This window comes from Patella vulgata, chromosome 1 (assembly GCF_932274485.2).
Source record: "Patella vulgata chromosome 1, xgPatVulg1.2, whole genome shotgun sequence".
Lineage (NCBI taxonomy): Eukaryota > Metazoa > Mollusca > Gastropoda > Patellidae > Patella > Patella vulgata.
In genome coordinates, this window is record NC_065879.2 from 27,915,392 (window position 1) to 27,942,142 (window position 26,751).

General features: G+C 33.6%; 1 protein-coding gene and 1 long non-coding RNA gene across 4 annotated transcripts in view; one reads left to right on the forward strand and one right to left on the reverse strand.

Moving 5' to 3' along the window:
* The window catches only part of LOC126815625 (breast cancer anti-estrogen resistance protein 3 homolog), a 64,741-nt gene extending 38,230 nt beyond the window's left edge, over nt 1–26,511 (reverse strand). The window contains exon 1 of one of the 3 annotated variants that reach the window (XM_050541375.2): nt 26,421–26,511. In XM_050541375.2, coding sequence (XP_050397332.1) covers nt 26,421–26,446 — 26 coding nt within the window. In that variant the 5' untranslated portion in view covers nt 26,447–26,511. Of the gene's footprint in view, nt 1–6,934; nt 6,994–24,153; nt 24,284–26,420 lie in introns of those variants that run through there. The other 2 variants (XM_050541385.2, XM_050541365.2) reach the window with 2 other exon arrangements.
* Nucleotides 827–2,308, forward strand: LOC126815656 (uncharacterized). Its single transcript, XR_007678021.2, has 3 exons — nt 827–1,101; nt 1,496–1,663; nt 2,137–2,308. It is a non-coding gene; the product is annotated as an uncharacterized LOC126815656 (long non-coding RNA).
* Nucleotides 26,512–26,751: the final 240 nt, after the last annotated feature.

Below are 26,751 nucleotides of genomic sequence, written 5' to 3' on the forward strand. Positions count from 1 at the left end.
AACTCGGTGATTTCATTTTTTAACCATGGCAGACGTCACTTTTAGATCACTCAGACATCTAAATCGGTAATTCTAGTAATATGTAGGTGGTTTTTCGAGTAAACTTTTATAATATATATTTAGAAACATTATCAAATCATGCTGTTTTTTTAAGCAAAAAAAAAGAAATCTTCTGAACCCACTGCTCATGTAACATAAGTACAAATTATCATTCAATTCCTATGTTTCACTACAAGCAGGTAAATGCAATCATATTGCGGAAAAGCTAAAATTACTCCAATTAAATCTTCAGAGACCATCTTTATCTAATCTCTGAAATCCCTCTTTATCTGAAGATTGAATTAAATATTTATCTAAACTACCATAAGACAACAAGTCAGCATGTGCCAATCTTAGTTAGAGCTAATATTAAATAATCAAAATAGACTTCAACATGACAATTATTTACAGATTTTGATAAGGAAATAATCTGAAACTTGAAGTATAAATCTTGTTATAAGACAAAGATAAATGGGTTATTTTTTTACAAAAATATCCCTCTACGATATATATACACACACACAAAGAAGCCAAATATTTTTGTATCATTTTAGTTATTTTACAAAATATACAGGAATTAAATGCAAAAAATCAAAAAATAATTGCACTATATTTGATGATGGCTTAAAGATGCTAAATCTGCATTTGCAGGTATAAATTATTGTTTAAGCTTTTATTCAAAGGAAAATCCCATAATCAATCCTCTGTAGACCATCGGATGGTTGGATTAAGAGATGTCTGCCATATCTTCGTTAAGCAGTATAATGGAAAATCGAGACTCTGTTTATTATGGTAGCAATGGTACTTGACAATCGGGATAAATTTACTTTGTTGCTTGTCAAAATTTTCAATAGATTTATTTTCCATTATCAATTTTTAAATTATTATAGCAACAGCGGCCAGCACTTTTTCTAGATTTTACATACTGCATCTTTAATCACAAACATTCCAACCCAACTAAAATAATGGTTAAGCTAATCGGTGGATCACATATCAAACCAAACATACTTTGCACTTTGTTTTTCCCTGATTTACTTCTGTGATGTTTTGGTTTCAAATCAGGTGAGTTATTTCATGATATATAACGTATGTAAAATGATCATAGCCAAATCTAACCCGAATTAACATCAAATAAAAATAATCTTTCCTTGTAAATAATAACTGTGTAATTTAGTTAACATGACCACTGTGAATTGGGTAACATTTACGTTATCAATACAGACATGAGGCACAGATTGCTGATCTAATGCTAGGATAAAATGATTCCCTTAATCCCCATGACTATAATCATTTGTTACTTTTTCCCCCCAGAAATTTAACATTTGCAGAATTTCAATGGAAAATATCTCTTAGATGAGTTATCAAGCTTTGAAGACTAGATGGATTTTGCAATAAAATAAGAGTTTCCAAGATACAGTTAAAGAAATATCAAAAACTTAAAATTTTGCCATTTCAGTCATAATATTTAATGTTAGCCCAACTGGACAGTGGAGAGTATAGCTAGAGGTATCCCTGTGATGGACCATTGATGCTGGATATATCCTACGAATTCGAAGTTGGCAAACGTCCGACTTCAAAGATACATAATTGGACATATGGTGAATAAATATTAACTGTACTGAGTGTAAGTATTACTAATCTCAATCGTAGTACTGACAATGAAACTGTGACCACGAGATACTATAAATAGTGACAAATCTTTTGTGGTGTTATTTTTCATTACATAAAAAAACTAAAATCTTTTATTCTGTAGTTTTGAATTTGGGTAAATCAAATGATTTTGAAATCAGTCTATCAAAATAAGCAGAGATAAACATTCTAATATTTATCTGAGAAAAAAAAATAGATGAGTGAAACGGTGTTGATAAAAATGATTTTCTATGCATGTGGGCCATATGTATTTTGTAGTTTGTCAGTCAGACCTTGGCAGTTTTGAACTAAACATTTGAAAACACTGTGACCGCATACAAAGTTGTATCAGTTACCTTATTGGCAAGTATCCTGTGCCAAGCGAAACAATATAAACGGACTGAATATTAATACGAAGATTATGTATATCAAATTTAATGAAGTTCTCGAAAAATGTTGTTCTTACAGAGATACAGAGATACTGTTAGCACTTTGGGATGAGGCAGGAACAATGAAATAAAATGAAATGGGGTTTAACGTCCTACTCTTCTGCTCCTAAACTGGGCTAGTGAAGACCGGCATACACCATACAGTGTGCTATGAGGTAAATTTTAACTTGTCTAACAATTACAGTGAGTTGTCAATCATAATGGCATATCATATATTAATAGGGAAAGTTGCATATCAACTTTTTCCTTTTTGATGTATGTCTAATCTATTTGGGTAAATTTTGATGCTGAAAATGATGTTAATAAAAAAAAAAACAGCACATTAACAAACTAATGTTTTAATTATAATGTTTCATTAAAGTCAATTTATACATTATATAGTAATAAATCATTGGGTATGCCACACACCCCATGTTAACTGTCAGATAGGAATAAAGATATCACATTCTAACTGTATCCTGTAGTTTATTTGATGAAAATAACATATGATCATAGAGGGTTAACATTATCACATGCAGGATCACAGACCGCTTTAAAAACACCTCTATAATGGCAGCGTCATGACAACTCATTAAGACAGCAGCTGTCAGAATTGGGTGAAAAATACTAAAAGATTAAAAAATGTCTACCAGAAACTTGATATTTAGATGAAACCTACACCTAGGATGGAAAGTCATAGATCATAACTACAATGGATTATGCCTAAACATATACTTCTGATTGACAGTTCCAATATGAAAATGCATGCATGGGCATATAAACATGAAAACTTGACAGGTCCGTAACTAGCAGAGGGGCAAGGGAGCTGGCTCCCACCCGGAAAATAATCGCTGCCCACATTGGACGCAAAACGAAGTTAACGACCAACCTGCCAATATCAGTATATGCGCAGAGTGACATTAGTTGGGCACCCACAACAAGATTGCCGAGGCGCCCAATGTCAAAAGATATGAGGTGTCCCCCCTAAATGGTGAGGCGCCTCATAATTAATCGCATGATTAACTCCACAACTTAATCGATGGGGCAACCAAAACGACATGATTTCTGCAGGGTGCCTTATACCAGAGGAGCGCCCATAATGACATTATTGGTGGGGCGCCTTATAATGACAATATATGATTGTCAGACTGCACATCATGCATAATGCCGAGTGAGATTGGTTAGGCGCCCATGACTTGAAAAATGGGGCGAATAAAACGGCTTGATTGGTGGGGTGCCTCATCCCAGAGGGTAGCACATAATGTTGAGATTGGTGGGCCGCTCACAAAGAGATCATGGGCGTCCAACCAAGAAACAGATCGCATACGCCCAAAGAAATCTACCATAAGAAAGCCAACTGAGATTGTATGGAATATTCCAGGTCAAATTCACGATGGGGATGAGATTGATTCAAGCACACACCAGGCGTTATAATCTTCAAAATTCAAACAGATTTCGAACTTTTCTCATAAATTATTACAGGTACCCTAAAGTCGTATTGCTTCCTTCAAATTTTTATAATGTTCATATCAAAATATCATAATACACCAATATCGCAAATTCAGCCTCAAAATTGAAATATTCTGGTGTCACCCCTTTTTTCCAAAATTTTCTGAGGGGAGAGCCCCCCTAGACCCTTCTCCGAAGGTAGACACTCCATTGGCGCCCCCTGAAATTAAATAGAATTCTACCGTATGCCCCAATAAACAAACTTACTGAGTTTTAAAATATGCCATCAATACTTCGAGAGTCGAGACCATATTTCAAATTCAAGAAGAATCTGTGGAAAACTTTTACAATGTAAATGAAATGAAATGAAATGAAATGAAATGGGGTTCAACGCCCTTTTTAATTTACAATATACATGTATAAAAGATACCATATTTATGTCTTTTTAATTTCTTGCCATAAAATATCATATCCGTATGTTACTTTAATCATAAGAAGAGAACATTACTATCTCTTGTGTCTGCTCTGTAGTATGACTCAGCAAATACTTCTGCTCACCTATTGCGGTCTGCAAAAATTACTAAAGAAAACAAAACACAGGTACAACAGGCAGCTTTCATGTCTAATTTACCATTACCAAACTGATAACGATCACTTCTTCAATTATAGCACCATATCATATGGCACTCGCAGAATAAAAATACAGACTTTCCACATTCTTAAATTATGTCTTGCCACATTTTTTTCAGATTAGGGACCTGCAAAAAAACCTTTAATGTAACAAGACTCGTCTGATTTTTTTACTTGTGGTTTGCCTTTTTTTAATTCAGTGTTGAAAAATTGTACAACATAATGGGAATTTCTTGTCTTAACTGGTAAAAAAATCCCAGAAGATTGAAATCCATGGCATGTTACTGGCTTTCAAAGTGATGAAAAATAAACTTGCAATGACTTAAAATCTATTTAAATTTCCAACAAATTTTGTCAGAGAGACATAGAGAGAGTAAACTTTTTTTTGAATAATAATCTTGTCCCTGCATGATAGATGAAAAAAGAAAGTGCTTAATACACTAGCAAATGGATGGGTATGAAATGTTCATGAATATAACCATGACTGTTGCTATATAAAATTGAAGATCTCATGGAATAATTGTGTAGTTTTATCTTTAAGATTTGGAAGTATAGGCAACTTATATAAAATATGCATAAAATAATGTTGGAAGTGACCAATATTAACACTTGAACATTCATACTTGATAAATATCGATCGCTCCATAAAAATCACATGCATTTTGTAACTCAATTGTCCTTGCTTTTCTGCTTTACTTCACAATATGCTTTTATTCACAATTGTGTTTTTTCTAGCCAAGATTAAAATTTGTTAATATACATAAAAAATGCATCTTATGCAACCCAATTGCCCTGGCTTTTCTGTTTTGGTTAATCACTATAGACTTCCATTTACAACTGGTGCCGGTACTTATACAATATGCATATATCTAAATCATCTTGAAGACAAATGAGATATTAATGGAAGAAGTTTTCTACAGTATGAGATATTAATGCAAGAAGTTTTCTGTCAGTATGAGATATTAATGCAAGAAGTTTTCTGTCAGTATTTTTCTAAGGTTTGAATACATTTTCATAACAAAACACTTATATTTGTCAGGAAAAAAGTTTGTTCTACAATTAGCTTTTTATCTTTTAACAGAGAAATAATAATTACATAGAGATGTCATTGACCAACAAAAAAACAGATGTTGTTTATAAAAATACTTCTTTGAAAATAAGAAATACTTCTTTTGATTCTGCCAAAATAAAATTGTTTCATATACTTTATTATTAAAAAAGTTTGAAAGAATTATTTTGAGTGTGCAGTTAAAATTTTTCCTTTTACTTGATCCTTTTATCAGAAGGAACACCTGATCTTAAAAAAAAATGAAATGCATTTTTGTGAAAAAGAGAACAAAATTGTATTGCATTGTTTTTACACCATTAGAAATTTAAAGCTGTAAGCAGAGGAATTTGAAGAAAAAAAATCATTTATTGAAGGGATTTAGAGAAGATAAGACACATTTAGTGGTGTTTTTCGGTAATTAACCCAAGATATAAGAGAAGGATTAATGTTGTGAAGGTAAAACCAGTCAGATGCCAACTGTTTTAGCTAATAGGTTAAACAAGGGTGGAAGAAAGTCTGAAATTCTGTCAACACCAATTTACTCAGATAAAGAAAAACAGATGTGTGATTAATTACTCAGTCTGTTATTTTATATATAAAAATATTTGTCTTTTAAATCAAGGTAACAATTTAAAAAACTTTTCAACTTACCATATCAAATGCATACGCATCATTTTCAGTTTACCGTACTACTTAAATAAAATTCACTGATAAAGTTTTAGATGTTTTATTTTATTTTCTTGCATTTTTCTGTGTAACGCTTCATGAAAATTATTCTAAAATCTCTATCATTCAAGCCAAGTCTTCCTTTCTATACTGGTACTTGTGTTTGTGTATGGATAAGCATTAGAATCATATAAATTTATTTTAGAAACTGTAGATCTGTCAATAGTATATCATTTGAGGAATGGTGAATCCCTGGCAAACTACAATATTTTCTGAATATTGAATCCCTATAAGGAAAACCAACACAAAATTGGTCCACATAATCTGTTCAGTATTAGCAAATATATGATCAATTTAAAATTTTACAACATTCAGCATCCTCTGCAGATGATATAAACAAGTCAGTGTCGACTGTTCTGGGTAAAATATTTTTATTTAATCCAAATGAATTCAAGTCTGGAGATTATCTGACATTGATATTTATGTTTTGTTTTCTTACTTAAAGGCTCAATACCACTCTTGTTGTTACTGAATAATATGTCCCAATCATTTATTCTGGTCAACAAATTGTACTATTTTACAATATTCCAATTAATTGATGATACAAATTTCATCTTAACACACCTAATTTAAAAAATTTGAAAAATTTAACTAAATGATTTGAAAAGCCTGAAGTAAAGCTTTTCCAAAGTGACTTAGAAATATTTTTGAACCCTCTGGACAAGTGAAATAGGATTTAATGGATAATTTACACAACAGGTAGGACACTAACACATCTAGTACTTAGAATAAGGCTATTTTTTATTTTCTGGAGCTGTCAAGCCAGCAAGAGTGTTATTGTCCCTTTAAATGATAATAATCAATTAATATTTTAGTGTTTTTTAAGCAGTGAAAAAATCGATATTGTTCAAGAAATGCAAATGACGATAAACAGCTTTAAGTGAAACAGTAAATATTTTTTGATTTTTAAAATATTTAAAGACTATCCAGATTATTAATTCTCTCCTACCAACATGACAACTGCCATCTAAAAACAAATCCTTACCTTTGAACAGACATTGATTCCATCATGCAGTGGATTAGGTTACACACTTTATTATGCGATCTCCACAATATTCTGTGGATTTCTATTCAATGCATGCTTGACAAACTTACAATACACCAGGAAACCTGTCAAATTTGATGGATTAAACTGGTATTGAATGTTTCAAATGCAGCACAAATTGTTACATGCTGGTTTTAAGATCAATATCAGTGAATCATACTTATTATAGATAATTGTAATAAATGGTGTGAATTTGTATTGAAATTCAAATATACATTTCATCGTGCATAGAATATATATAGCTAAGTTTTCCTTTATGAATGCCAAATATCTGTTTTTGGAAATGAAATGGGGTTTAGCGTCCAACTTTTCTGCATATACCATGCATTGTGCCATAAGGGAGATCAAATTCCAATTGTCAAGGATTCTTTTACATGAAAGCTAAGAGTTGTACCATTACGAACGACTAGGTCCTTTTCCTTGCCAGGCACTGTTCTTCACCGCTGACAAGGGAAATCGGGCTGGAAAACCTGAAGGAACTTCCTTGTACATCACTAGGATCCATCCAAGGACCTCTCGGTTGGTGCCAGTCAGTGCAATACACACTGAGCTATTATTAATGGTTACATCAAATTGGATTTTTCTTTAATCAAAATGTTGGTACCAAGCACCAAAAAGCTGTTATACCCTTGATGTTTCATTACCAAAATATGGAATATTGTAACAAAACAATTAAACCCTTTGCTTTTATCCTCCTCCAATTTTCGTCATTTTTATTCAAAATTTATATGGTAGGTTGCTAGACAACAAAATATATACCCAAAGAAGCTAAGATTTCAAAGAAATTCATGTACCATATTTATTCTTTTTTAGGTAAAGGCAGCATTTACAAGACACTAAAAACTAGCCAAGAGTAACAACCCATTCAGTTATTAAACATACATTATGCAAGAGCTAAATCTGCCTATTGCAGGTCATTCTTTAGGCCTGAAATGTTATCTAAATTATTAATTAGACATTAATTAGCTAATCCAGACCATAATCAATTCTCGATGCCATTGCTAGCCTGTTATATTTAGTGGATTGGAATACATTGTTTGAAAAATAATTAAGCTAATATATCCCGGTTCAGAGTGGAGCAATTTGATTGAAATTTTAAGCATATTCTAATTACGTTATCTATTTTTTAACTATTATAATGTCAACACTTTATCTAATCTCCCATAATGCTGCTTTAAAGTTTGATAGGTTTCTAGTTTGATCTAGTGTTACAGTTATAATATAGAACATGTACCGGTAATCAATAGAACTATTGTGGATCACAGAGTGATGTACCGGAGGAGGAGTGACAACATTATACCACCACATCTAAATTATGGCCGTATTATAAAAGATGTGATGAAGACATTTTACCTTTTAAAGATTTAGATGATAGACCAAAGACAAACAAAACATGGTACATACCTGAAAAATAAAATTAAAATATTTAATATAATACTTCAGAATGTTGCCAGATCTTAGATAAATATAAAATATATGGTATCATTTATGATCTATAAACAAAGAATGCTTTGTGTTATGGGATATTTGGATCGAAACATTCAAGTCAAAACTATTACTCCAAGTAGTGATGAGTTAAGTGTCATACACAAGACAGGATATATTTTCTCTCATTCTCTCATTTTTTTCTCTGTACAGGGAGCCACGGTGACTAAGTGGGTAAGACGCTGGCTCAGGATTTTCTGACATGGCTCAGGATTTTCTGACATGGCTCATGATTTTCTGGCATGGTTTCCCCTTGTCAGTGGCGCAGGACGGAGGGCCTGACAAAGACAGCTGTTTAGTTGTTCGCATGTGACGAAAAACAGAGGTCATGTGTATACATAGGTGTGCACATAAAAGATCCCTTGGCAGTTGGAATTCAATATAAGAGTAGGCCATAGTGCTGATAGCCCGGGCAAAATTTCTCTTATAGCACACTGCATGACGTATGACTGTTTTCATTAGCCCAGCATAGGAGCAGAACAGTAGGACGTTAAACCCCATTTCATTTCATTTCTTCCCTGTACTTTTGTACTGATGATGATTTCCTTCCATTGTTTCATAAATAAACAACAGAATCAATCTGTAGTGAAAATAACTACAAATACAACATTTTCGAACCAAATTAACCCTAAAAATCAACAGAATAAATTAAGTGTCACACCTATTACCTTTTGCAAAAATTTGTTGATATATATAACTATGTCTGATGGATTTTTTCCAAAAATAAATGTACCGCAGGAGACCTGGCTATACATTTCCATTGTTATAATATTTATTTAGTAGGATTTAAACACACCCTTCATTATGCAACGCTTATGTGCACTTTAAACTTATAATATAAACTCCAATTGCTGCATTTAGTTTTATATTTCAAATAAAAACACAACCCAGCATAAAATAAACCACCTTTGTCACTGCACGTTTATAAATTGTCAAACTCTGCCATTTTTAATTATAAACGTGAGTATCAAGTTTACCAACTGTTGACTTTATTTTATACAGTTTTAGTTTCATATTTCCAAAATGTTTATTTAATGGGACATACTCAAGATGTTGTCAACTAAATGGAAATAGCATCATTCTATGTATAATAGTCTAAATATTAGGGTCCCTCCACTGTATAGAGGTGGATATACATTGTAAGGTGTGGTGTAGGCCTGCCCCCACCTAATTTTACAAAAATAGAGTTTGCATACTCTTTAATTGATTAAATACAATTCTCAATTCCTTAGAACAACAGAGCTTTGACATGCTTCACACTTTGGCTTGGACCCCAACAGTTGCTCACAAAGGGCAATTTCTATATGCCCCTCTCTTTTAAAAAAAAACTGGATAAGCCCCAAATGGATGAAGTGTCATCAAGTGTTCTAAAAAAGGAGTAAGTACACTCACAGATCTTGAAGGAGAAAAGGAAAAGAAAGTTTAATGTCTTATCAAAAATATACTTCAGTTAAATTGAGACTTAACATATTGTTAGGTGTGTAATATATACAGAGGAGAATTTTGCCAGGACAGCAATGTTTCAACCTACTTTTCTTTAAATACAAAATGTCTAGCATTCTGTCATGATTACAGTTTCACCAATATATACAGGAGTGCACTTTGTTTAAATGGTACCAACTGACAGTCTCTTAATGCACACCAGAATTTGAAACTGGGACATTCTATTCAAGAGTTAAGTTCCTCGACCACTGAAACTACCTTTTCCTCCAAAGAAGAGAAGGAAGGCTTTTATTAAAGGGATCTTATCAAAGATTAATGATTTCTATTTTATTTTTCTTACAGATATCAATCAACACTTAATGACATAAATTATAGCTTCTTTTCTTCTCACCTGTACATGTAAAGGAAAAAAATTCCTCAACTTTCAATTCAACATTTATTTTATCTAACAAATGCGAACATTTCTTTTCGTCAATATTTTTTTAAAGGAGTAAAGTTAAAAGAAGAAAGATATCTGTAATCTCTGATGAACACACACTTCCTAAATTTAAACCATTAAATTTCTTCAGCTGTATAGAATTCCTACAATACTTTCATCTAATATGTCTAATATATAATTGGTCTGATGGCATGACAGAGTTTAGAGAGAGTTTGATGTTAAGGAAACAGATGGGAACATGTAGTTGTATATTAAAGTAATTGAAATGATATACAGTACAAGAACTAAAGCAAATCATCCTTATATCCTATTTCCTGTCATAATCATAAGTCAGGTGATCTTCTTGTCAAAATGACTACACAAGTTTATTTTCTCAAGTACTTCAACCATAAATTCATGAGATTTCAGAATTTTATAATTCTTGTCAAAGATATCACTTTTCAGATGGGAAGGAAGATACTCAAGGCAATTTGAGTAAAAATTGGATGTTGAGACCAGTAGCATAGCTAAGACAAGGCAAGGTGTGTGTGTGTGTGTATGTGTGTATCCATCCCCTCCCCGGGCTGAACTTTCTACTGAATTAAAAAAGGGTACAAACGGATACAAAATGCCTGATATAATAATATTTTCCCACAGAAACACAGCACAAAGTCTAGATACAGCAACGCTTGATCCTAAACTTCAGGTAGCATCGATGTAAAATCTACATGATTCCTATTGCAGTGCTTTTAACAGATCATTCATATCGTCTGTTTAAACCAAACTCTTTAAATCCTGTCAAAGTAAAAGCAAATTGTTATACCTATTTCACAATATAATCTCAGTGAATTTCCACAAATGATCCAAGAAATGGTTATCTCCCTTTATTGTTTGAACACAACCCCTTCTTAGATAAAGGGTATTTTATTTAAATACAGTATCCTTTTAACATATTATAATTTGCATAAAGTGATTTTAACAGGGTATATAATTTGTTTAACTTTACATATAAATGTGGAATAAAAGCAAGTTAACAAGAAATGCATTAAGACACATATGTGCATTATTTATTGGAATAGTCATTTTTACACAGATCTGTACAAAAATGACATATTTTAAACATATTGTATTTAATGGTCTAAAAATGTCTGCCTTCAAATCTGTCAACAAACATGTCTGTGTTATTTGCTAAAATAAATTTCCAACTAGACAAAGGTTGAAATGATTAGCTTCAACTCATAACAAGTGTACCAAAACAAAGTAAAGTTTTCTCTCTAGAAGTCCACCCTATAACATCTGTAATAATGAAATTCTTCCATTTATTTGAAAAAAAATATTGTAGTTTCAAGTTCGGGTCCCGGTTTCACAAAACATTCTCAGACTTAAGTTAAGAATTTACTCAAAATTTTTCGCCTTATTTTAACTAAAATATAGCCCTTATAAAACCTTTGTTGTTCTAATGTATCAAATACATCAATAAGAAACTATTTGCAAATTTTTGTGTTTTTGGATCAAAGATATTTCTCATAATGCAGTGATTGAGTAAATTCTTAAGTCTGAGAATGCTTTGTGAATCCAGGGTCCTGTTTCTGATTGTTTTTAGTTCATAATACCTTTATACATGTACCGTTACACTGTCAACTGAGACAGATATATGGTTTAACTTTATCTCAACACAACTTAGGTCATTTTAGGACTTAAATATTGTATATCTTTATTGAAATAATACAATTGCCCACTCACATGAAACTTTAGAAGTGTTAGGGAACAGGAGAATACTGAAAAAACCCACGTACATGGTGAGACAGTTTATCTTATGTGTACTTGATGTTACACATTTTGAAAACAAAATCACTTGTTTTATGTATGGGCCTAAAAAATTTCATGTAGACAGATATCCATTTGTAAAACAAATCATCTCTTAAACTTTCATTTTTTTCCTCAATTCAAATAGCACTCTAAATGCCCAACAAAATCACAGACAATCCAAATGTCAAAATTAATGGCTAAGCTCTTAATTCAGTATAATACACCAAGATAATTAATCTGAATCAGGGATCCACTGCAAGGCACATTTGAGTAAGGCAGACACGGGAGGCCCCAAAAAAGAGGTTAATGTTTTTAAATAGTTTGGGGGGCCTTTTTAGTCTTGAATTTACATTTTGTTTTTGATGAATGCTTAAGAGTGCCACTGCTAAATTTGCGCACAAGCTACAAACATCAAGATATACTCTTTAAAGCATCATTTAACTGAATTGAATGGCAAGATTAGAGAGAGAGAGAGAAATGGGGTTTAACGTCCACTCGACACAAACTAGGTCATTTCGGGACTAACATATGGTTTAATTTTATTTACATAATTTGCTTGCGCGTAGGGGTCTTTAGCAGTGGGAGGAAACCGGAGGACCCGGAGAAAACCCACGAGGTTGGGGCAAGATTAGAAGAAAATGGTCAACTTTGTTAACCCGCCTCAGAGCAAGATAGATGACCAGTCATTTTGAGTTAATATAAACCAACAGAAACCTGATATAATTATAATTCTATACCACTATGATCATTTTTTCTCACAATAGTGATTCTTTAATTCCATTAAAAGCTATTCAAATTCAAGAGAGAAAAACAAAATGGGGTTTAACGTCCACTCAACACAACTAGGTCATTCTTGAACTGACATTGTACAATTTTATTTTAATAATTCACTAGTGCTGTTGGGATCTTTGAAAGTGGGAGGAATATGGAGGACCTGAACAAAACCCACAAGCTTGTCATGTACAAGCTTGGAATCGAAACCACACCTCTTGTCTCAATGACAGACATTACATGTTATGTTCTAAAGCACACTATTGGGCCACCCAAACCCTTGATATTATATACATGTAGTGTGAACTTATTGGTAGAGCTCAGTTTGCAAAAATATTGCAAATGTTTGAAGTGTGAACTTGGTAGAGCAAAGTATACAAAAATATTGTAGTCTGCATGTTTCAAAGTTGATTTCTGAACGTGCATATCCCTGAATCCTTATCTAAGGCAGATTCCTAATGACAAAGAAATCCATGGGCACATGAGCTAAACAAGAAACTAGTACAAGGAAGTGCAAACCAGAGCCTCGTCTAAGGATTTAGTCGCCCGAAGTTCGAGCACAGTAGGTGCGAGGTCCGCGAACATCGAAGGTGAAGCCCATGTGGGGGGTCTTGGGGGGCCCTCCCCCATAAAATTTTGAAAATTGACTCCCTTAGACTTGATTTCTGAGCACTTAAAAAATAGTTTCTTGAGATTTGATACACTATTAGTTTTGGCATCTTGTTAAACCATGGATTGATTAATACCTTGTAAAATCGAGATCAAAACACTGCTGCGGCTGACCCGCAGACAGAAATATACCCATAAAACAATCAGAAAGACGATTTTGTAAACCTACGCACCATGATATAGTATTGGCATATGGGAAAAACCTTGTCAGCGATTTTCAAAAAGTATGTATGTTGCCGCCCAGTCTTCAACTTTTGGGCTCAGTAGGCGGCACAGTTTTGCCAGTGCGTGGTGGCAGCGCTGCCTAGTCACCATGTTAAACGAGGCTCTGGTGCAAACATATTGTATTTGTATCAATCAACTTTGATATCAAAATAATCAACAGTAAAATAGAAATAAACACCATGATGATATACATCAGATAAACTGAAAAAAAACAGGTGGTATCATGTAAAAGACATTAATTTAATGCACAGTTTTCTCTTACGCTAGGGATGCTAGAGTGTTAATTATAAAGCCATCAAGATAGCTATAAGATACAACTAGTATTCATCACTCACAGGTTATCATGAGTTAATACAGAATCTTATATTCTAATATGTTAGAGCATATTTCCACCCTTACAAATGTAAAAAAAAAGAAATATATCATTAAATACATTAACTACTCATGTTCAAATTTAATTTTTCAAAAAAAGGTTAATGAACAGTAACCTTAACTCAAAACATATATTTCAACACCAGATATCTGAACCTTTGCTTTATAATGATAGAAAACTAATTTATTAAATCACTGTACACCTTTTGTTAAAGATATGTTTCTATGAGTTTAATGAGGTCATCTGTTTTAACCTTAAAGCTCAAGTAATTAGAAGTATACAAAATTAAAGCAATAAAGTAATTCACAATAACTAAGCCATACATAAAGATTCCAGCACTTTGATCTTTGTGTAAAATGGAGTGAAACTTTTTTTTACCAATAAACATCATAAAGTATAAACAAGATTCTACAACAATATCAAGGAAAATAACCATAAATAGCCATAAAAATAAACACACTTAAGTATGGATATACTACTTCTTAATTTTATTAACATGCTACGTTTCAATACACATACAGGTATCGTTATATGTCTTACAAGGATTATTTAATAGCCTTATTTATCATGAAAACATAGTATATTATAATGATGACAATGCTACAAAGTTTACAATATTTCAAAAAGTGAGCAAAGACAATAACTAACTAAAGTAATTAACAGATATTGGTGACTGATTTCTTTCCATCATATTGTAACTTTCGTCACAAGAATAAATCACAATATTCTACAAAGCGATGAGTAAGTCTTCATTAACGAATCTTGTTGAGTCTCACTAATGACTAAAGTGTGTTAGACACCTAGTTGAATATCTAGAGTGATTTTCAGTTTCCTGACGCATTTTAAACAGATATAGTGTACACTTAAACTGTATCAGTAGTTCCCAGTAGATTTTGAGCACAAATCATTGAATACAGGTTATTTGAGTGGAATTCCTATACTGTGTGCCATGAGTTGAGACATATAAATTAACTCAACATAAGGTTGCAAGGTAGCTAATATATGTCCATGATTTAAGAGAATATTATACCTGTGGTACCTGTACCCGTATGTCTCAACATTTTCCTAATGCCCAAGAGAATTGGAAATAAAATGAAATGAAATGGGGTTTAACGTCCTACTGTTCTGCTCCTAACCTGGGCTAATGAAGACGGGCATACGCCATACAGTGTGCTATGAGGGAAATTTTGCCTGGGAAGCGGCGCCAGGTCTACTCTTATAACAAATTCCAACTGCCAAGGGATCTTTTACGTGCAAGCCAATGTGACCATGCCGGACCTCGGTTTTTCGTCCCATCTGAATGACTAGACAACTGTCCTTGTCAGGCCCTCCATCTTGCATCTCTGACAAGGGTAAACCACGTCGGAAAATCTGAATGAACTTTCTCGGCCAATGCAGGGATCGAACACCCGACCTCCAGGCTAGGGAGCCAGCATCTTACCCACTTAGCCACGTGATCCCCTCAAGAGAATTGGATTTAGATATATCCTCTATAAACCATGATAACAGAATATAGACCTGAGATGTGAAAGGAATATCTCTTTAACTGACATCTGTGAATTATCTTATGAAGTTCTCACGCTATCCTTCTCACACAAACCAAGAATCATAAAGACCAGACACCCCCCCAACATGCTTGCTATTAAAAATTTTATAAACATTAATGAAAATTTCCATGCCACCCATTTATACACCAGACGGTAATTACTTAAAAAGCTAATCATTTTATCATAAAATACTATTTGTTTTATTAACCATTGCTTTCCCACATGTGAAAACCAAAGCAACTGTAATCTTCAAAACATTTCAATGGGGTCTATTCCCTGATTCGATAATCGGCACTTATGGTATACCAAATATACTTTATGGATGTGTTTAGATTGAGTTGAACAAAGTTAAATATTATGTGTAGATTAATATTTGCACTTACAGGCTTATTAGAGTTTACAATTTGGTAAAATAAAGAATCATTTCATGGGGCATGTCAACTGTGGACCGTGTATAGGAAAGAGTAATAACTTCAAAAATAATTTACAGGGCTTATCTCAATACCTAAGTTTAAAGAAATATATAAAGTCCATGGCATTTATTTCATTATGTCTGGTAAACAATTCTACTCTTACATCCAGCAGGAGCTGCAGTGGCTAAGTGGGTGAGACATTGGCTCGCAAATCTTGAGGTCCTATGTTCCATCCCAATGATGACCGAAAGCATTCATCAAGATTTCCCTGTGTGGTTCCCCTTTGTCAGTGATACAGGACAGAGATCCTGGCAAGGGACAATATGTATGGTTGTTCGGACCGGGTGAAAAACTGATGTCCTGTGTACAAGCGTGCACATTTAATAACGCTTGATGGTTGGATTTCAATATAAGAGTAAGCCGTAGTGCTGCTGTCCATGCCAAATTACCCTTATAGCACACTGTATGGTGTATGACCATCTTTATTAGCCCAGCTGAACAGTAGGACGTTAACCCCATTTTGTTCATTCTTACATCCGGCCATAAGTCTTTAAAAGAAAGGTAAGCCATCAGAGAATGTAGAAAATATTTCAGTATAGGCAAAGAGTTCAAACATAATTACTTGGTAATTAACTTATTCCAGTTACATGTAAATAGACACTACAAAATTAAGAGATGAGGCCAGATAAATTTATGTTAGTATGATCAACAGTTTAAGTATCTGAGTAAAATCATCTTAAAGTTTGCATGTATCAACAGATGGTAATAATAAGAAGACATGCAGGGAAAAAAAATATGTTTCTTAGAAGAAAAGCCGCAAGATTTCACAACCAGATGTAAAAACCTGTTTCCTGACAGCCATAAATTCCCAGTTGTCTATGTTTTTTAGCAGCTTTTGAAAAAGTAGAAGCTGATTGTTATTGATATATAACAATATCAAGAGGGAGGGAGGAAGAGAGAGGGGGTTTAACAGCAAATCAATCCAAACTAGGTCCGTTTGGGACTAACATAACTGGTTTGCATGTAGGGGTCTTTAGCAGTGGGAGGAAACTGGAGGCCTCGGAGAAAACCCACAAGGTTGGTCAGGCTACCCTATTTGTCAGGTACAAGCTGGGAATCGAATCCATGTCACTTGAATCAATGACAGCCCTTATGATCTAAAGTGCACATGTTAAGCCATAAGACCACCCAACCCCCATAATATCAAGAGGGAGTAAGTATAATAATATAGATTTTATTTTGTGTGTTCTCTTTAACAGGATTCCTTGATTTTAATGGAATAGGCATGTAAAGAATTTCTAGGTTGCACTACTTAACTTAAAATTTTGTCATCCATATATTTTTACCTGAGTTTGCATTGAAATCTGTTTTTATCAAAAAAAGAATTAAAAATTGTATCTTTTATCATTATATATTTCAAATGTGATCTGAATCAGGCAAAAATTTGACCTCTGGCTGGTCCCTAAATTTCGTTCATATTCCAAATTTTTGGAATAGGCAGGGGCCATAAAAGAGAAATTGTGGTCCGATGTGCACAAAATTCGAACTCATCCAAGATCGCTTGATCGTCAACATAAGTTCCATCTTAATCAGACAATTATACATGCCAAAATCGAACCCATCCAAGATCTTTGGGATATAAACAAATATTTTAAATTCCATAAAAATCAGAGGGTCCTTTAAAAATATTGGACTGACAGGGACAATGGCACAATACATAATACATCCACTTGAATATGTGAGGGTATAAAAAGTGGTGTTTATAAGCCAAGGAATTTATTGAAAGACAAATGCTAGTCACATAGGATTTATATATCACAGAAGTTCAAATGGCTGAATACAAAAATCACATTGTTAACTTATATATACAACCACTGAAATAAAAGCATTCGTGTGTAAAAAAAAAGAATTAGACCTTTCAAACCTTTTTATATAAGGTAATAATTAGGAAGTGTGATAACATAATATTTTCTAGCCATAGAATATCAGCTGTAATAATAAACATCACTGTATCTTGTATAGAAAACACATCTTATCACTGGCTTCAATAAAACCATTTAACATATTAGATGTCAGACCACCTCTGCTTGTTTTCTTTCTCACCATTACAGTGAACATTTAGAAAACTGCTCTGTACACATTAAAGAACACTAAATGGATAACCTCCCTTTCCTAATAATAAATTGAACCCATTTATCGTCTCATCCAGATGTCTAGACACAGTTTCTTAGATTTAATCTACCATTAAGCCAACCAGACTACTACCTAGGATCAGAGAAATGAAATGAAATGAAATGGGGTTCAACGTCCTACTATTCTGCTCCGAACTGGGCTAATGAAGACGGGCATACGCCATACAGTGTGCTATGAGGGAAATTTTGCCCAGACAGCGACACTAAGGCCTACTCTTATATCGAATTTCAACTGTCAAGGGATCTTTTACGTGCCTACCAATGTGTACACAGGACGTCGTTTTTTTGTCCCATCCGAACGACTAGACAACTGTCCTTGTCAGGCCCTCCGTCGTGCATCACTGGCAAGGGGGGACCACACCGGAAATCTGGATGAACTTTCTCGGCCTATAGGATCAGAGAGGCATAGTACTGAACTAGGTTTAAGATGTTTTCCCACATATAAACTCTTTGGTTTGATGATATATTTGGAGTTTGGACTAAAAACATATCTATCTATCAAAGGTTTGCTTCAAATCCCTCACAAAACATTTTAATCCTAAGAAGACTATCCCATTCTGCAAGGTTCACAGGTTCGGAGGTCTGAAATTATATTTTTACCTAAATACCACCGTAAAGATTTAGTTGAATATACCAGAAAGTAAGTGCCACAGTTTTGTTGAAGGATGAGAATATTCATACTATTATATTAGTGAGAATCTTGATACTAAGTGCCACAGTCTTGTTGAAGGATGAGAATATTCATACAATTATATTAGTGAGAATCTTGATACTATAGATTAGAATATTATAGTCTAATTGAAGATTCTTGTTTGAATTTGATCCTGTGAAACCACTGGCCAGACAGCATTCAGTGGAACAGATAAAAGTTTCAATGGAACAGATAAAAATGCAATGATTACACCAATTTCTTGGACCACCTTGTTTGAATAATTGATAAAGATGTGGATACAAACTATTATTAACTTCATCAGCTCCAATTGATTATCGATTTTGAAAGCTTGAAGGATTCCATGCCTTACAAGATTATGCACCATCATCACCAATAAATAAGGATAAAAAATAACTAAGCATCCCAACTTTTTCCAAATCTGGTAGTTTTCCTTTAAGTTTAAATAAGTGTTAGTTTTTCTGCTTTAAATATAATGCTATATGGTCTTTAAAAATAATTAGATCAAGGTCTTTCTCAAATCATGTTATGTGTTATCATATATGTTTATGTGTATACCACAATTTGGTATCTTATATGCCTTTAAAAACATATCAGAATTATAAAACAAAAAAAGATAGAAACTCACCAGATTCAAAAAATGAAAGCAGACAAAGATACTCGTAGATGTAGTATAAGTTAATTGCAATCTATCTTTTATACACAAAAACATTAAATGACTTATTTACATTTTCCATACATAATGAAATATGATTAACTTCTAAAATATTGGGAACAGTGCCAATAATATGAAAATAACTACTTGTTTTTTTCTGTGAAATATGACACAATTATGAAAGTAACTAATTTTACAAACATAAAATTTAATCCTGACTTTTGCCTAATGCAGAAGGGATATGTCATGCAGTGTGCTATGAGAGAAAATTTGCCCTACCAGTGGTACCGTGGCCTACTCTTATTTCAGTTTCCAACTGTCTGGAGATCTTATCGCGGTACCAATGGTATCACCAGACCTACGTTCTTCACCTCATCTGAGCAAATGTGTACCAGGCCCTCTGCCCTGCACCCCTGAAACCAGACTTGGAAATCCAAATATATTTAGTTGGTCGGGAACTTCTGGTTGTAACCTAATACTATATACATACAAAGCCACCATGGATTCTTTTTAATAAATTCAGAGCAAAATTTTTTGCAACAAAATTATTTAGTGGCTGATTTAGTATAAAATAAAAAGATTCCAACCTCCAAACTATGGAATTCACCACAATGAAAATATTAAAATTGTAACTCGCATACATGTACACTGGTACCTGCCTTAATTTAAAAGTTGCTCACCTATGGACTCAACAATTATGCATAGATTTTAACTATAGGTGTCTCCAAAACTCAACTATACTTCTTAAACCATATTCTCATTAAATTTGTAAACTATACTTCTGAGGGGGTGGAAACCAATGAACTTTATATAAACCCACTTATATGTACACTACCATTAAACCCCCAATATTCTAATATTGTCATCTCCACTAAAAATAGCTTATATTACACAAAGGTAACTGTTTCCTACCACACTATTCAAATAAAGTAAACTAACCCTCTCTTTCAAATACAGGGAAGTGTAAGTATAATGTTGGTATTACATCTTCATCATATAAATGGTAGTTTTGTCCTCTTTGTAGCCCAAATCCCATCAATAATACAGGAGATGTATGCTCAAATATTTCAATTTCTAATTAAAGAGTTTTCAGTACAGTTTGTCTATATTCATGTTTCTTGTAATAGTGTGATTGCTTGCTGCTAGCTATGTTTGGGTTTATAAAAATTACTTAACATTAATTAATAGCCACATTTTGTGGGTCTCAACAAGTGTGGATGGGTATCTTGAAGTTTGAAAAAAAAAAGGGTAAGAAAAACAGGATGCACAATGGACATATAGTAACTTATCCCATTCTGGACATGTTCTTACATGCCTATATTCCTTGAAATTTGTAGCAATAATTACATACAGTTTATGATATTAACATTAGCAGCAAGCAATTATGTATAGACACTGGTGCACTGATGTTGTTTTAGGAAGTATTTTTTTACCTGGTAAATTATATTTCAGCAAACAAGTGTTGGGGTCTAGTTTAGTTGTTAGGCTCCTATGTGCAAAGTGGATCACGTATAATATGTTTTTTAAAATTTTAAACTGCCTAGCATCTACATTTAAACGGGTATCTATATTCTTGTCTGTTCCAAACCTGTCAATAGTCTTCGTACTAGCTGATCTTCTAATACTCTTGCCACTTTCTGATCACAGGCTATACCCCATGAACATTCAAAATGGTTACTTTCACTTAGAAAATGTTTCCAGCCAGTAAATTTTCAATGTATTTTTTCCAAAGAATGACAATAACTATCATTATCCCATTTCAATATAATTCAAAATGATTTTTACACATAAAAACTGTATTTATTGTAAGGTTAAATTATTTTAAATTCTAATTTCATGGCATGTAAATTGACTACCAACCAGTCAATTTCACGGGTTGTCAGTCATAATTGGCAGATATGGCTGAAACAAAAGATCTGGGGAAGAGGCACCACAGTTATACATAATAATTTATTTTTATTTATCTATGAAATGTTGGCACAGCTTAAAATAGACATAAATAGACAAGATGAGAAGAGAGGTTCACATCCCAATGGACATTTTAAAAGTAAATCTAAGTTAATCATTGGATTTTTAGACCTGATTTACTATGAATATGTAAAATATATCAATTTATATAATCCTAGTATCACATTTCCTCCACACGCTTTCTACTGAATACAGATAATATAAGGTTCATTATACTTTATTCACTGGCTGTATGAGATTATAGCCTTATAGTTCATTGAACCATGATAGATCGGTGTATCCCCAATACACAGCCTATATATATACCCATTGACTGGTCAAATAAAACATAACTTGAGGCAATAAAAGCCATAAAATTTTAAGCAATAATATGAGTAAGCTTATAGCTGCGACACGGACACATCTCCAGCCTATACTCTAGTAGATTGTGCTCGCCTCACAGCTGACAGGAAATCCCTCACAGATAAACTGAGCTCCCTTAACATGGCCCTCAGTGTTCCGAACCTACTCGATCCTAGAGTAAGTAAACACAAGATCTATGAGGTAATCTACAAATTCGTGTGTGAGATTGGTATCCGAGATATTATGATGTGACCCTGGCGGGGGGACGAAAAGAGTGTTCTACTCTGTGAAGACTTCAGGTTTTACCCCAAGACCCAACGGATGGGATCCATAAGCAATCATCCTGAGGGTAACTGGTAGTCGGACATCTTTAAATTTACCTACCACACACAAGATCGTAGCATTATGGCAAAGCAGGCCAGACCATGCACGCTCACCGTTTTTTTCTTTTCTTACACCCGGAGCCCCTCCTTTGGATGAAATATACCTTGGGCGGTTCCCTGCAAAGACACTATGTCTTAATCAAATAAGCTGGATCAAGCTTATCTTGTTGCAAATTTCTTAGGAAACACTTCTCTATGATATCACCATTGGTGGAAGCTGATGTAAAACCCCTCAGAAACAAAACATTAGCTTATATTGAAAGAAATAGGGTTCAAGATCATACATACAATTTTATTGACATTGTTCTGACATGAATTATTACTCAGATTAGATTCAATTCTAAATTTGAAGAGATATTTTTTGACATTGCTCTACTTGGTTCATGTCAGGAATCGAACCTGGTTGTAGGTCCAGCACTTTAACTGTTCAATCACACTAGTCGCCTTATACTAATTTGTACAATGGATCTCTGATTGCCATCAAATTAGGCTGGAAAATCCCAATGTCTTTTCCTGCATGACTACCACAGTCCCCTAGTATTTGAAAGAATATAATTTATACTTCTAGCTTTGAAAGATGTAAATTTCATGAAGATTACTTACAATGAAAGATAGAGACATGAAATACAAAAATAAGCAGAAAACTTCAATTCAAATCTATGTCTTTGCCATATACTAAACCCTTTCAAATAATAAATGTCTGGGGGCCAAAAATGACCAGGTTAACTATTGACAGATTGCTAAAAACTTCACCTGAGTGTTTATGTTACCTAATTACTGCTAATTAATAACTTAATTAATGACGTACCTTGTAGCACCTAAATTTGATTGATGGCAAGATTATTCAATCATGTGTCAATTATATGAATCAAATCTCCCTAGACTTATTTTTTTCGCCTTCATCCTTACAAAAGACGTCACCATGATGAATTAGTTAGATATAAGCCTTTATACACCTAGGTATGTAAGGAATTTACTATGTTAAGTTTGCACAGATTTTATTATCATTTTTATAATAAATGAAAAACATGAAGGTCAAAAACAAAATAAAATAGATGAAAATCCAAAATATATGAGAAGTGATGTCAGATGTTCCAGGAAGAGTAATTCGCCTGGCATTATTTTGATAAATGAAGCCACATGTTGACTTGGAATTCAGAAACTACTGGTATTTTTAGAACATGAGCTCTAGACAATGCAGATCACCTGAGACATTCTGCTTATTTTTGACATCAGATATGTCTTACTATAAGTCTTTACCATTCACTTCAATATCCAGGAACTCCAGAAGGTTTGTGCACTGTTACAAACAAATAATACATCTTTCATTGCAGATGGCAGTTCCTGGAATTAATGATCTTTTGATTTGCACCTCAGATGATAGCTACGAGAGAACATCGCTAAAAACGTTGAGATATACTGACGCGGAGGTTGAGAGATGGGGTTTGTTATCTACTCAGAGGAGTATTCTGGCTTCTCGAAGGATAAAGGAAATAGTAAAAATTGAAGGGTTATCACTCGGTTGATATAACCGAGTGTCATAAAAATCGGTTAATCGTTTGGAGTAACTCTTGAAAAATAATCGTTTGTCTCCAAATATTGGCTTTAAGACGCAATGAAACATATTCATATTATATTCGTATTACTATTATACTATGTCGATATTTAGCCTATATTATCAAAGTCTAACCACCTTGTCAAAAAAGTTGAATAGCCATTACAATTAAAGTACAAAATTACCATTCGGCAACTTGATGGCAGTAATATTAACTCGGTCAAATAACAGTTTAACTTACCTAATAAACACAGGTAGTTACTATAGACTGTTTAGGTCAATAACACAGAAACTTCAACAGGTGTTAATCATTACACAGGTAAATAACAATATTATACTCAACCACACTTTCTTACAACCACGTGATAATATAAGGTCATCTCTCCGATAGTGTGACCTAGGACGGGGTTAAAGGTCATGTTTTGGTAAAAAAAAAATAATAATATGTTTTTTAAATATAGTGCATGAACAAAAATAGAGTTTCGATTCATATGCGTCTCTCTCTGACCGATATTTTCTTTTTATTAAAGTGAAGTGAAGTACAATAGAAGATGCTGTACATGAATGTCCGTGTTACCATGCAACGAATATATAGTGTGTCTTTAGGTATAAAGATATAACTACGCTGTACGCATAAAATTGAATGATTTCTTTTTATGATTAAACATGCATTATGCAAGAGCAAAATCTGCTTATTGCAAGAGAAAAATCTGCTTATTGCAAGTCTTTCTTTAGGGCTGAAATGTTATCTAAATTATCAATTAGACATTAATTAACTTATCCAGACCATAATAAACTCTCGATGTCAAGGCTAGCCTTTGATGTTGGCTGGATTAGATTCCTATATGCCGCTAACGGCCATTGATGATTAAATCAGAAAAAGTGGATAATCGAGACTATGCTGTTTATATTAATGATTTTAGTAATGATGACCGAGACTATGCACAAATTTCACCCGCTTCTTTCTCGGCTCATAGTGGATCAATTTGACTTAAATTTCCAGCAAATTACCTTTACACTGTTTAGTTTTTAACTATTATAGCGAGAACTGCCATCTCTTTATCTTATCTCCCATAATGTATCTTTAACTAAGTCGAACGACTCTGAATTGAAATGTTTGGGGTTTATTAACATACAACTATTACCTACTGACTATCTACTGTAGTAACTACCTACTGACTAGTTCAGCTCCCTCTGATCATGACCAGCTCCGACTGGGCTAATGAAGGCATACTTCTGTATCATATGAGGGAAATTTTGCCCACACACTTGCGCTACGACCTACTCTTATATGTAATTAAAATGCCATGGGTCTTTATACGTGCACGCCAATTTGTACATGGGGTCTCGGTTTTTCGTCCCATTCGAACGACTATACCCTGTCCCTTGCCAGACCCTGTGTCATGGACCACGCCGGAAAATTCCAAAAAACTTTCTTGGCCAACACCGAGATTGAACACGGGACCTCCAGGTTAGCGAGCCATCGTCTTACTCACTGAGACCTTTGTCTTCTCTATAGATGTTGATCCAAAATCTAGACCCGTTTCTACACGCACAAGCCTCGCCACTGTTATTTTAAAATCGCGACTGATTTATAAAGTGGCACCCTCTAAAATCTGAAACAAATCAATCTTTTTATCTATCCAATGATTAGAATTAAAGCTCAAAATTTAATTTTGTTATACCCGAAAACTGAACACAGATCCTAACTGCACTGGCAAGATCGTTTTTGATTTACTAGTAAACTTCTTCATATGGGGACAGGGACATACGCAAATTCGAATAAAGTTGGATTGTCGGTTGTGTCCTTCAGATTTTGTCTTAAAGATACATTATGGGAGATTCGATAACGAGTTGGCAGTTCTCACTATAATAGTTAAAAACTAGATAATGTAAAGGCAATTTGCTGAAAATTTCATTCAAATTGATCCACTATGAACCGAGAACTAAGCGGTTAAAATTTTCGGCTAGCATTGATCATCATTAAAGTCAGTACGATAAACAGCATAGTCTCGATTATCCATTTAGTCGTTAAACCGTGAAGGAAAGTTATGCAGTAAATCGGCTCATGATCCACTAAAGATCGCAGGCTAGCGATGCCATCTAGATTTAATTATGGTCTGAATAGGTTAATTAATATCTAATATATAATAGTTTAGATAACATTTCAGGCCTAAAGAAAGACCTACAATAGGCAGATTTAGCTCTTGCATAATGCATGTTTAAGTGTCGATTTGCAACAACATATAATTTATTTGTTTATACAAACAAACATGATAATCAGAATTTCTTCATATGAGAATAGGACAATTGATGTTTTAGAGGTCGAAACAACGTACAGCATAATATTACAGATTTCCAATACCTTAGTTTTGCGAAGATGCGAATTAACCTCCATTTCGAAAAATAATGACGATTGACGCGCTGCTCCACATTCAAATGCAACTGTCAGCGGTTATAGATTCTTGATATCGACAAAACAATTAATTACTTGAAAAATAGACAAACCTGTGGAGTCCAAAAAGAGACGACATTTTATCTTCCTCTTCGAACAATAGTATTTATGCAGATAAATTATTCAGTGAGATACGTTTGTGAATGTATGGGGGCCAGCTAAATGTCATTTTAGACAGTAATTGTCTACAATATAGGTTCAACTCTGACACATTCATCTGTTATGATGGAATTCTAAATAATAGCTTATTAGCATAACAAATTAGAATACCAAAGCGTTTATAGGCTACGGGGTAAAACTATGATGTGGACTAATCTGTATTTATTTGTTAATCAGGGTTAGGTTGACCTTACCGTGCTAACATAAGGAAAAGGGTAAACTACT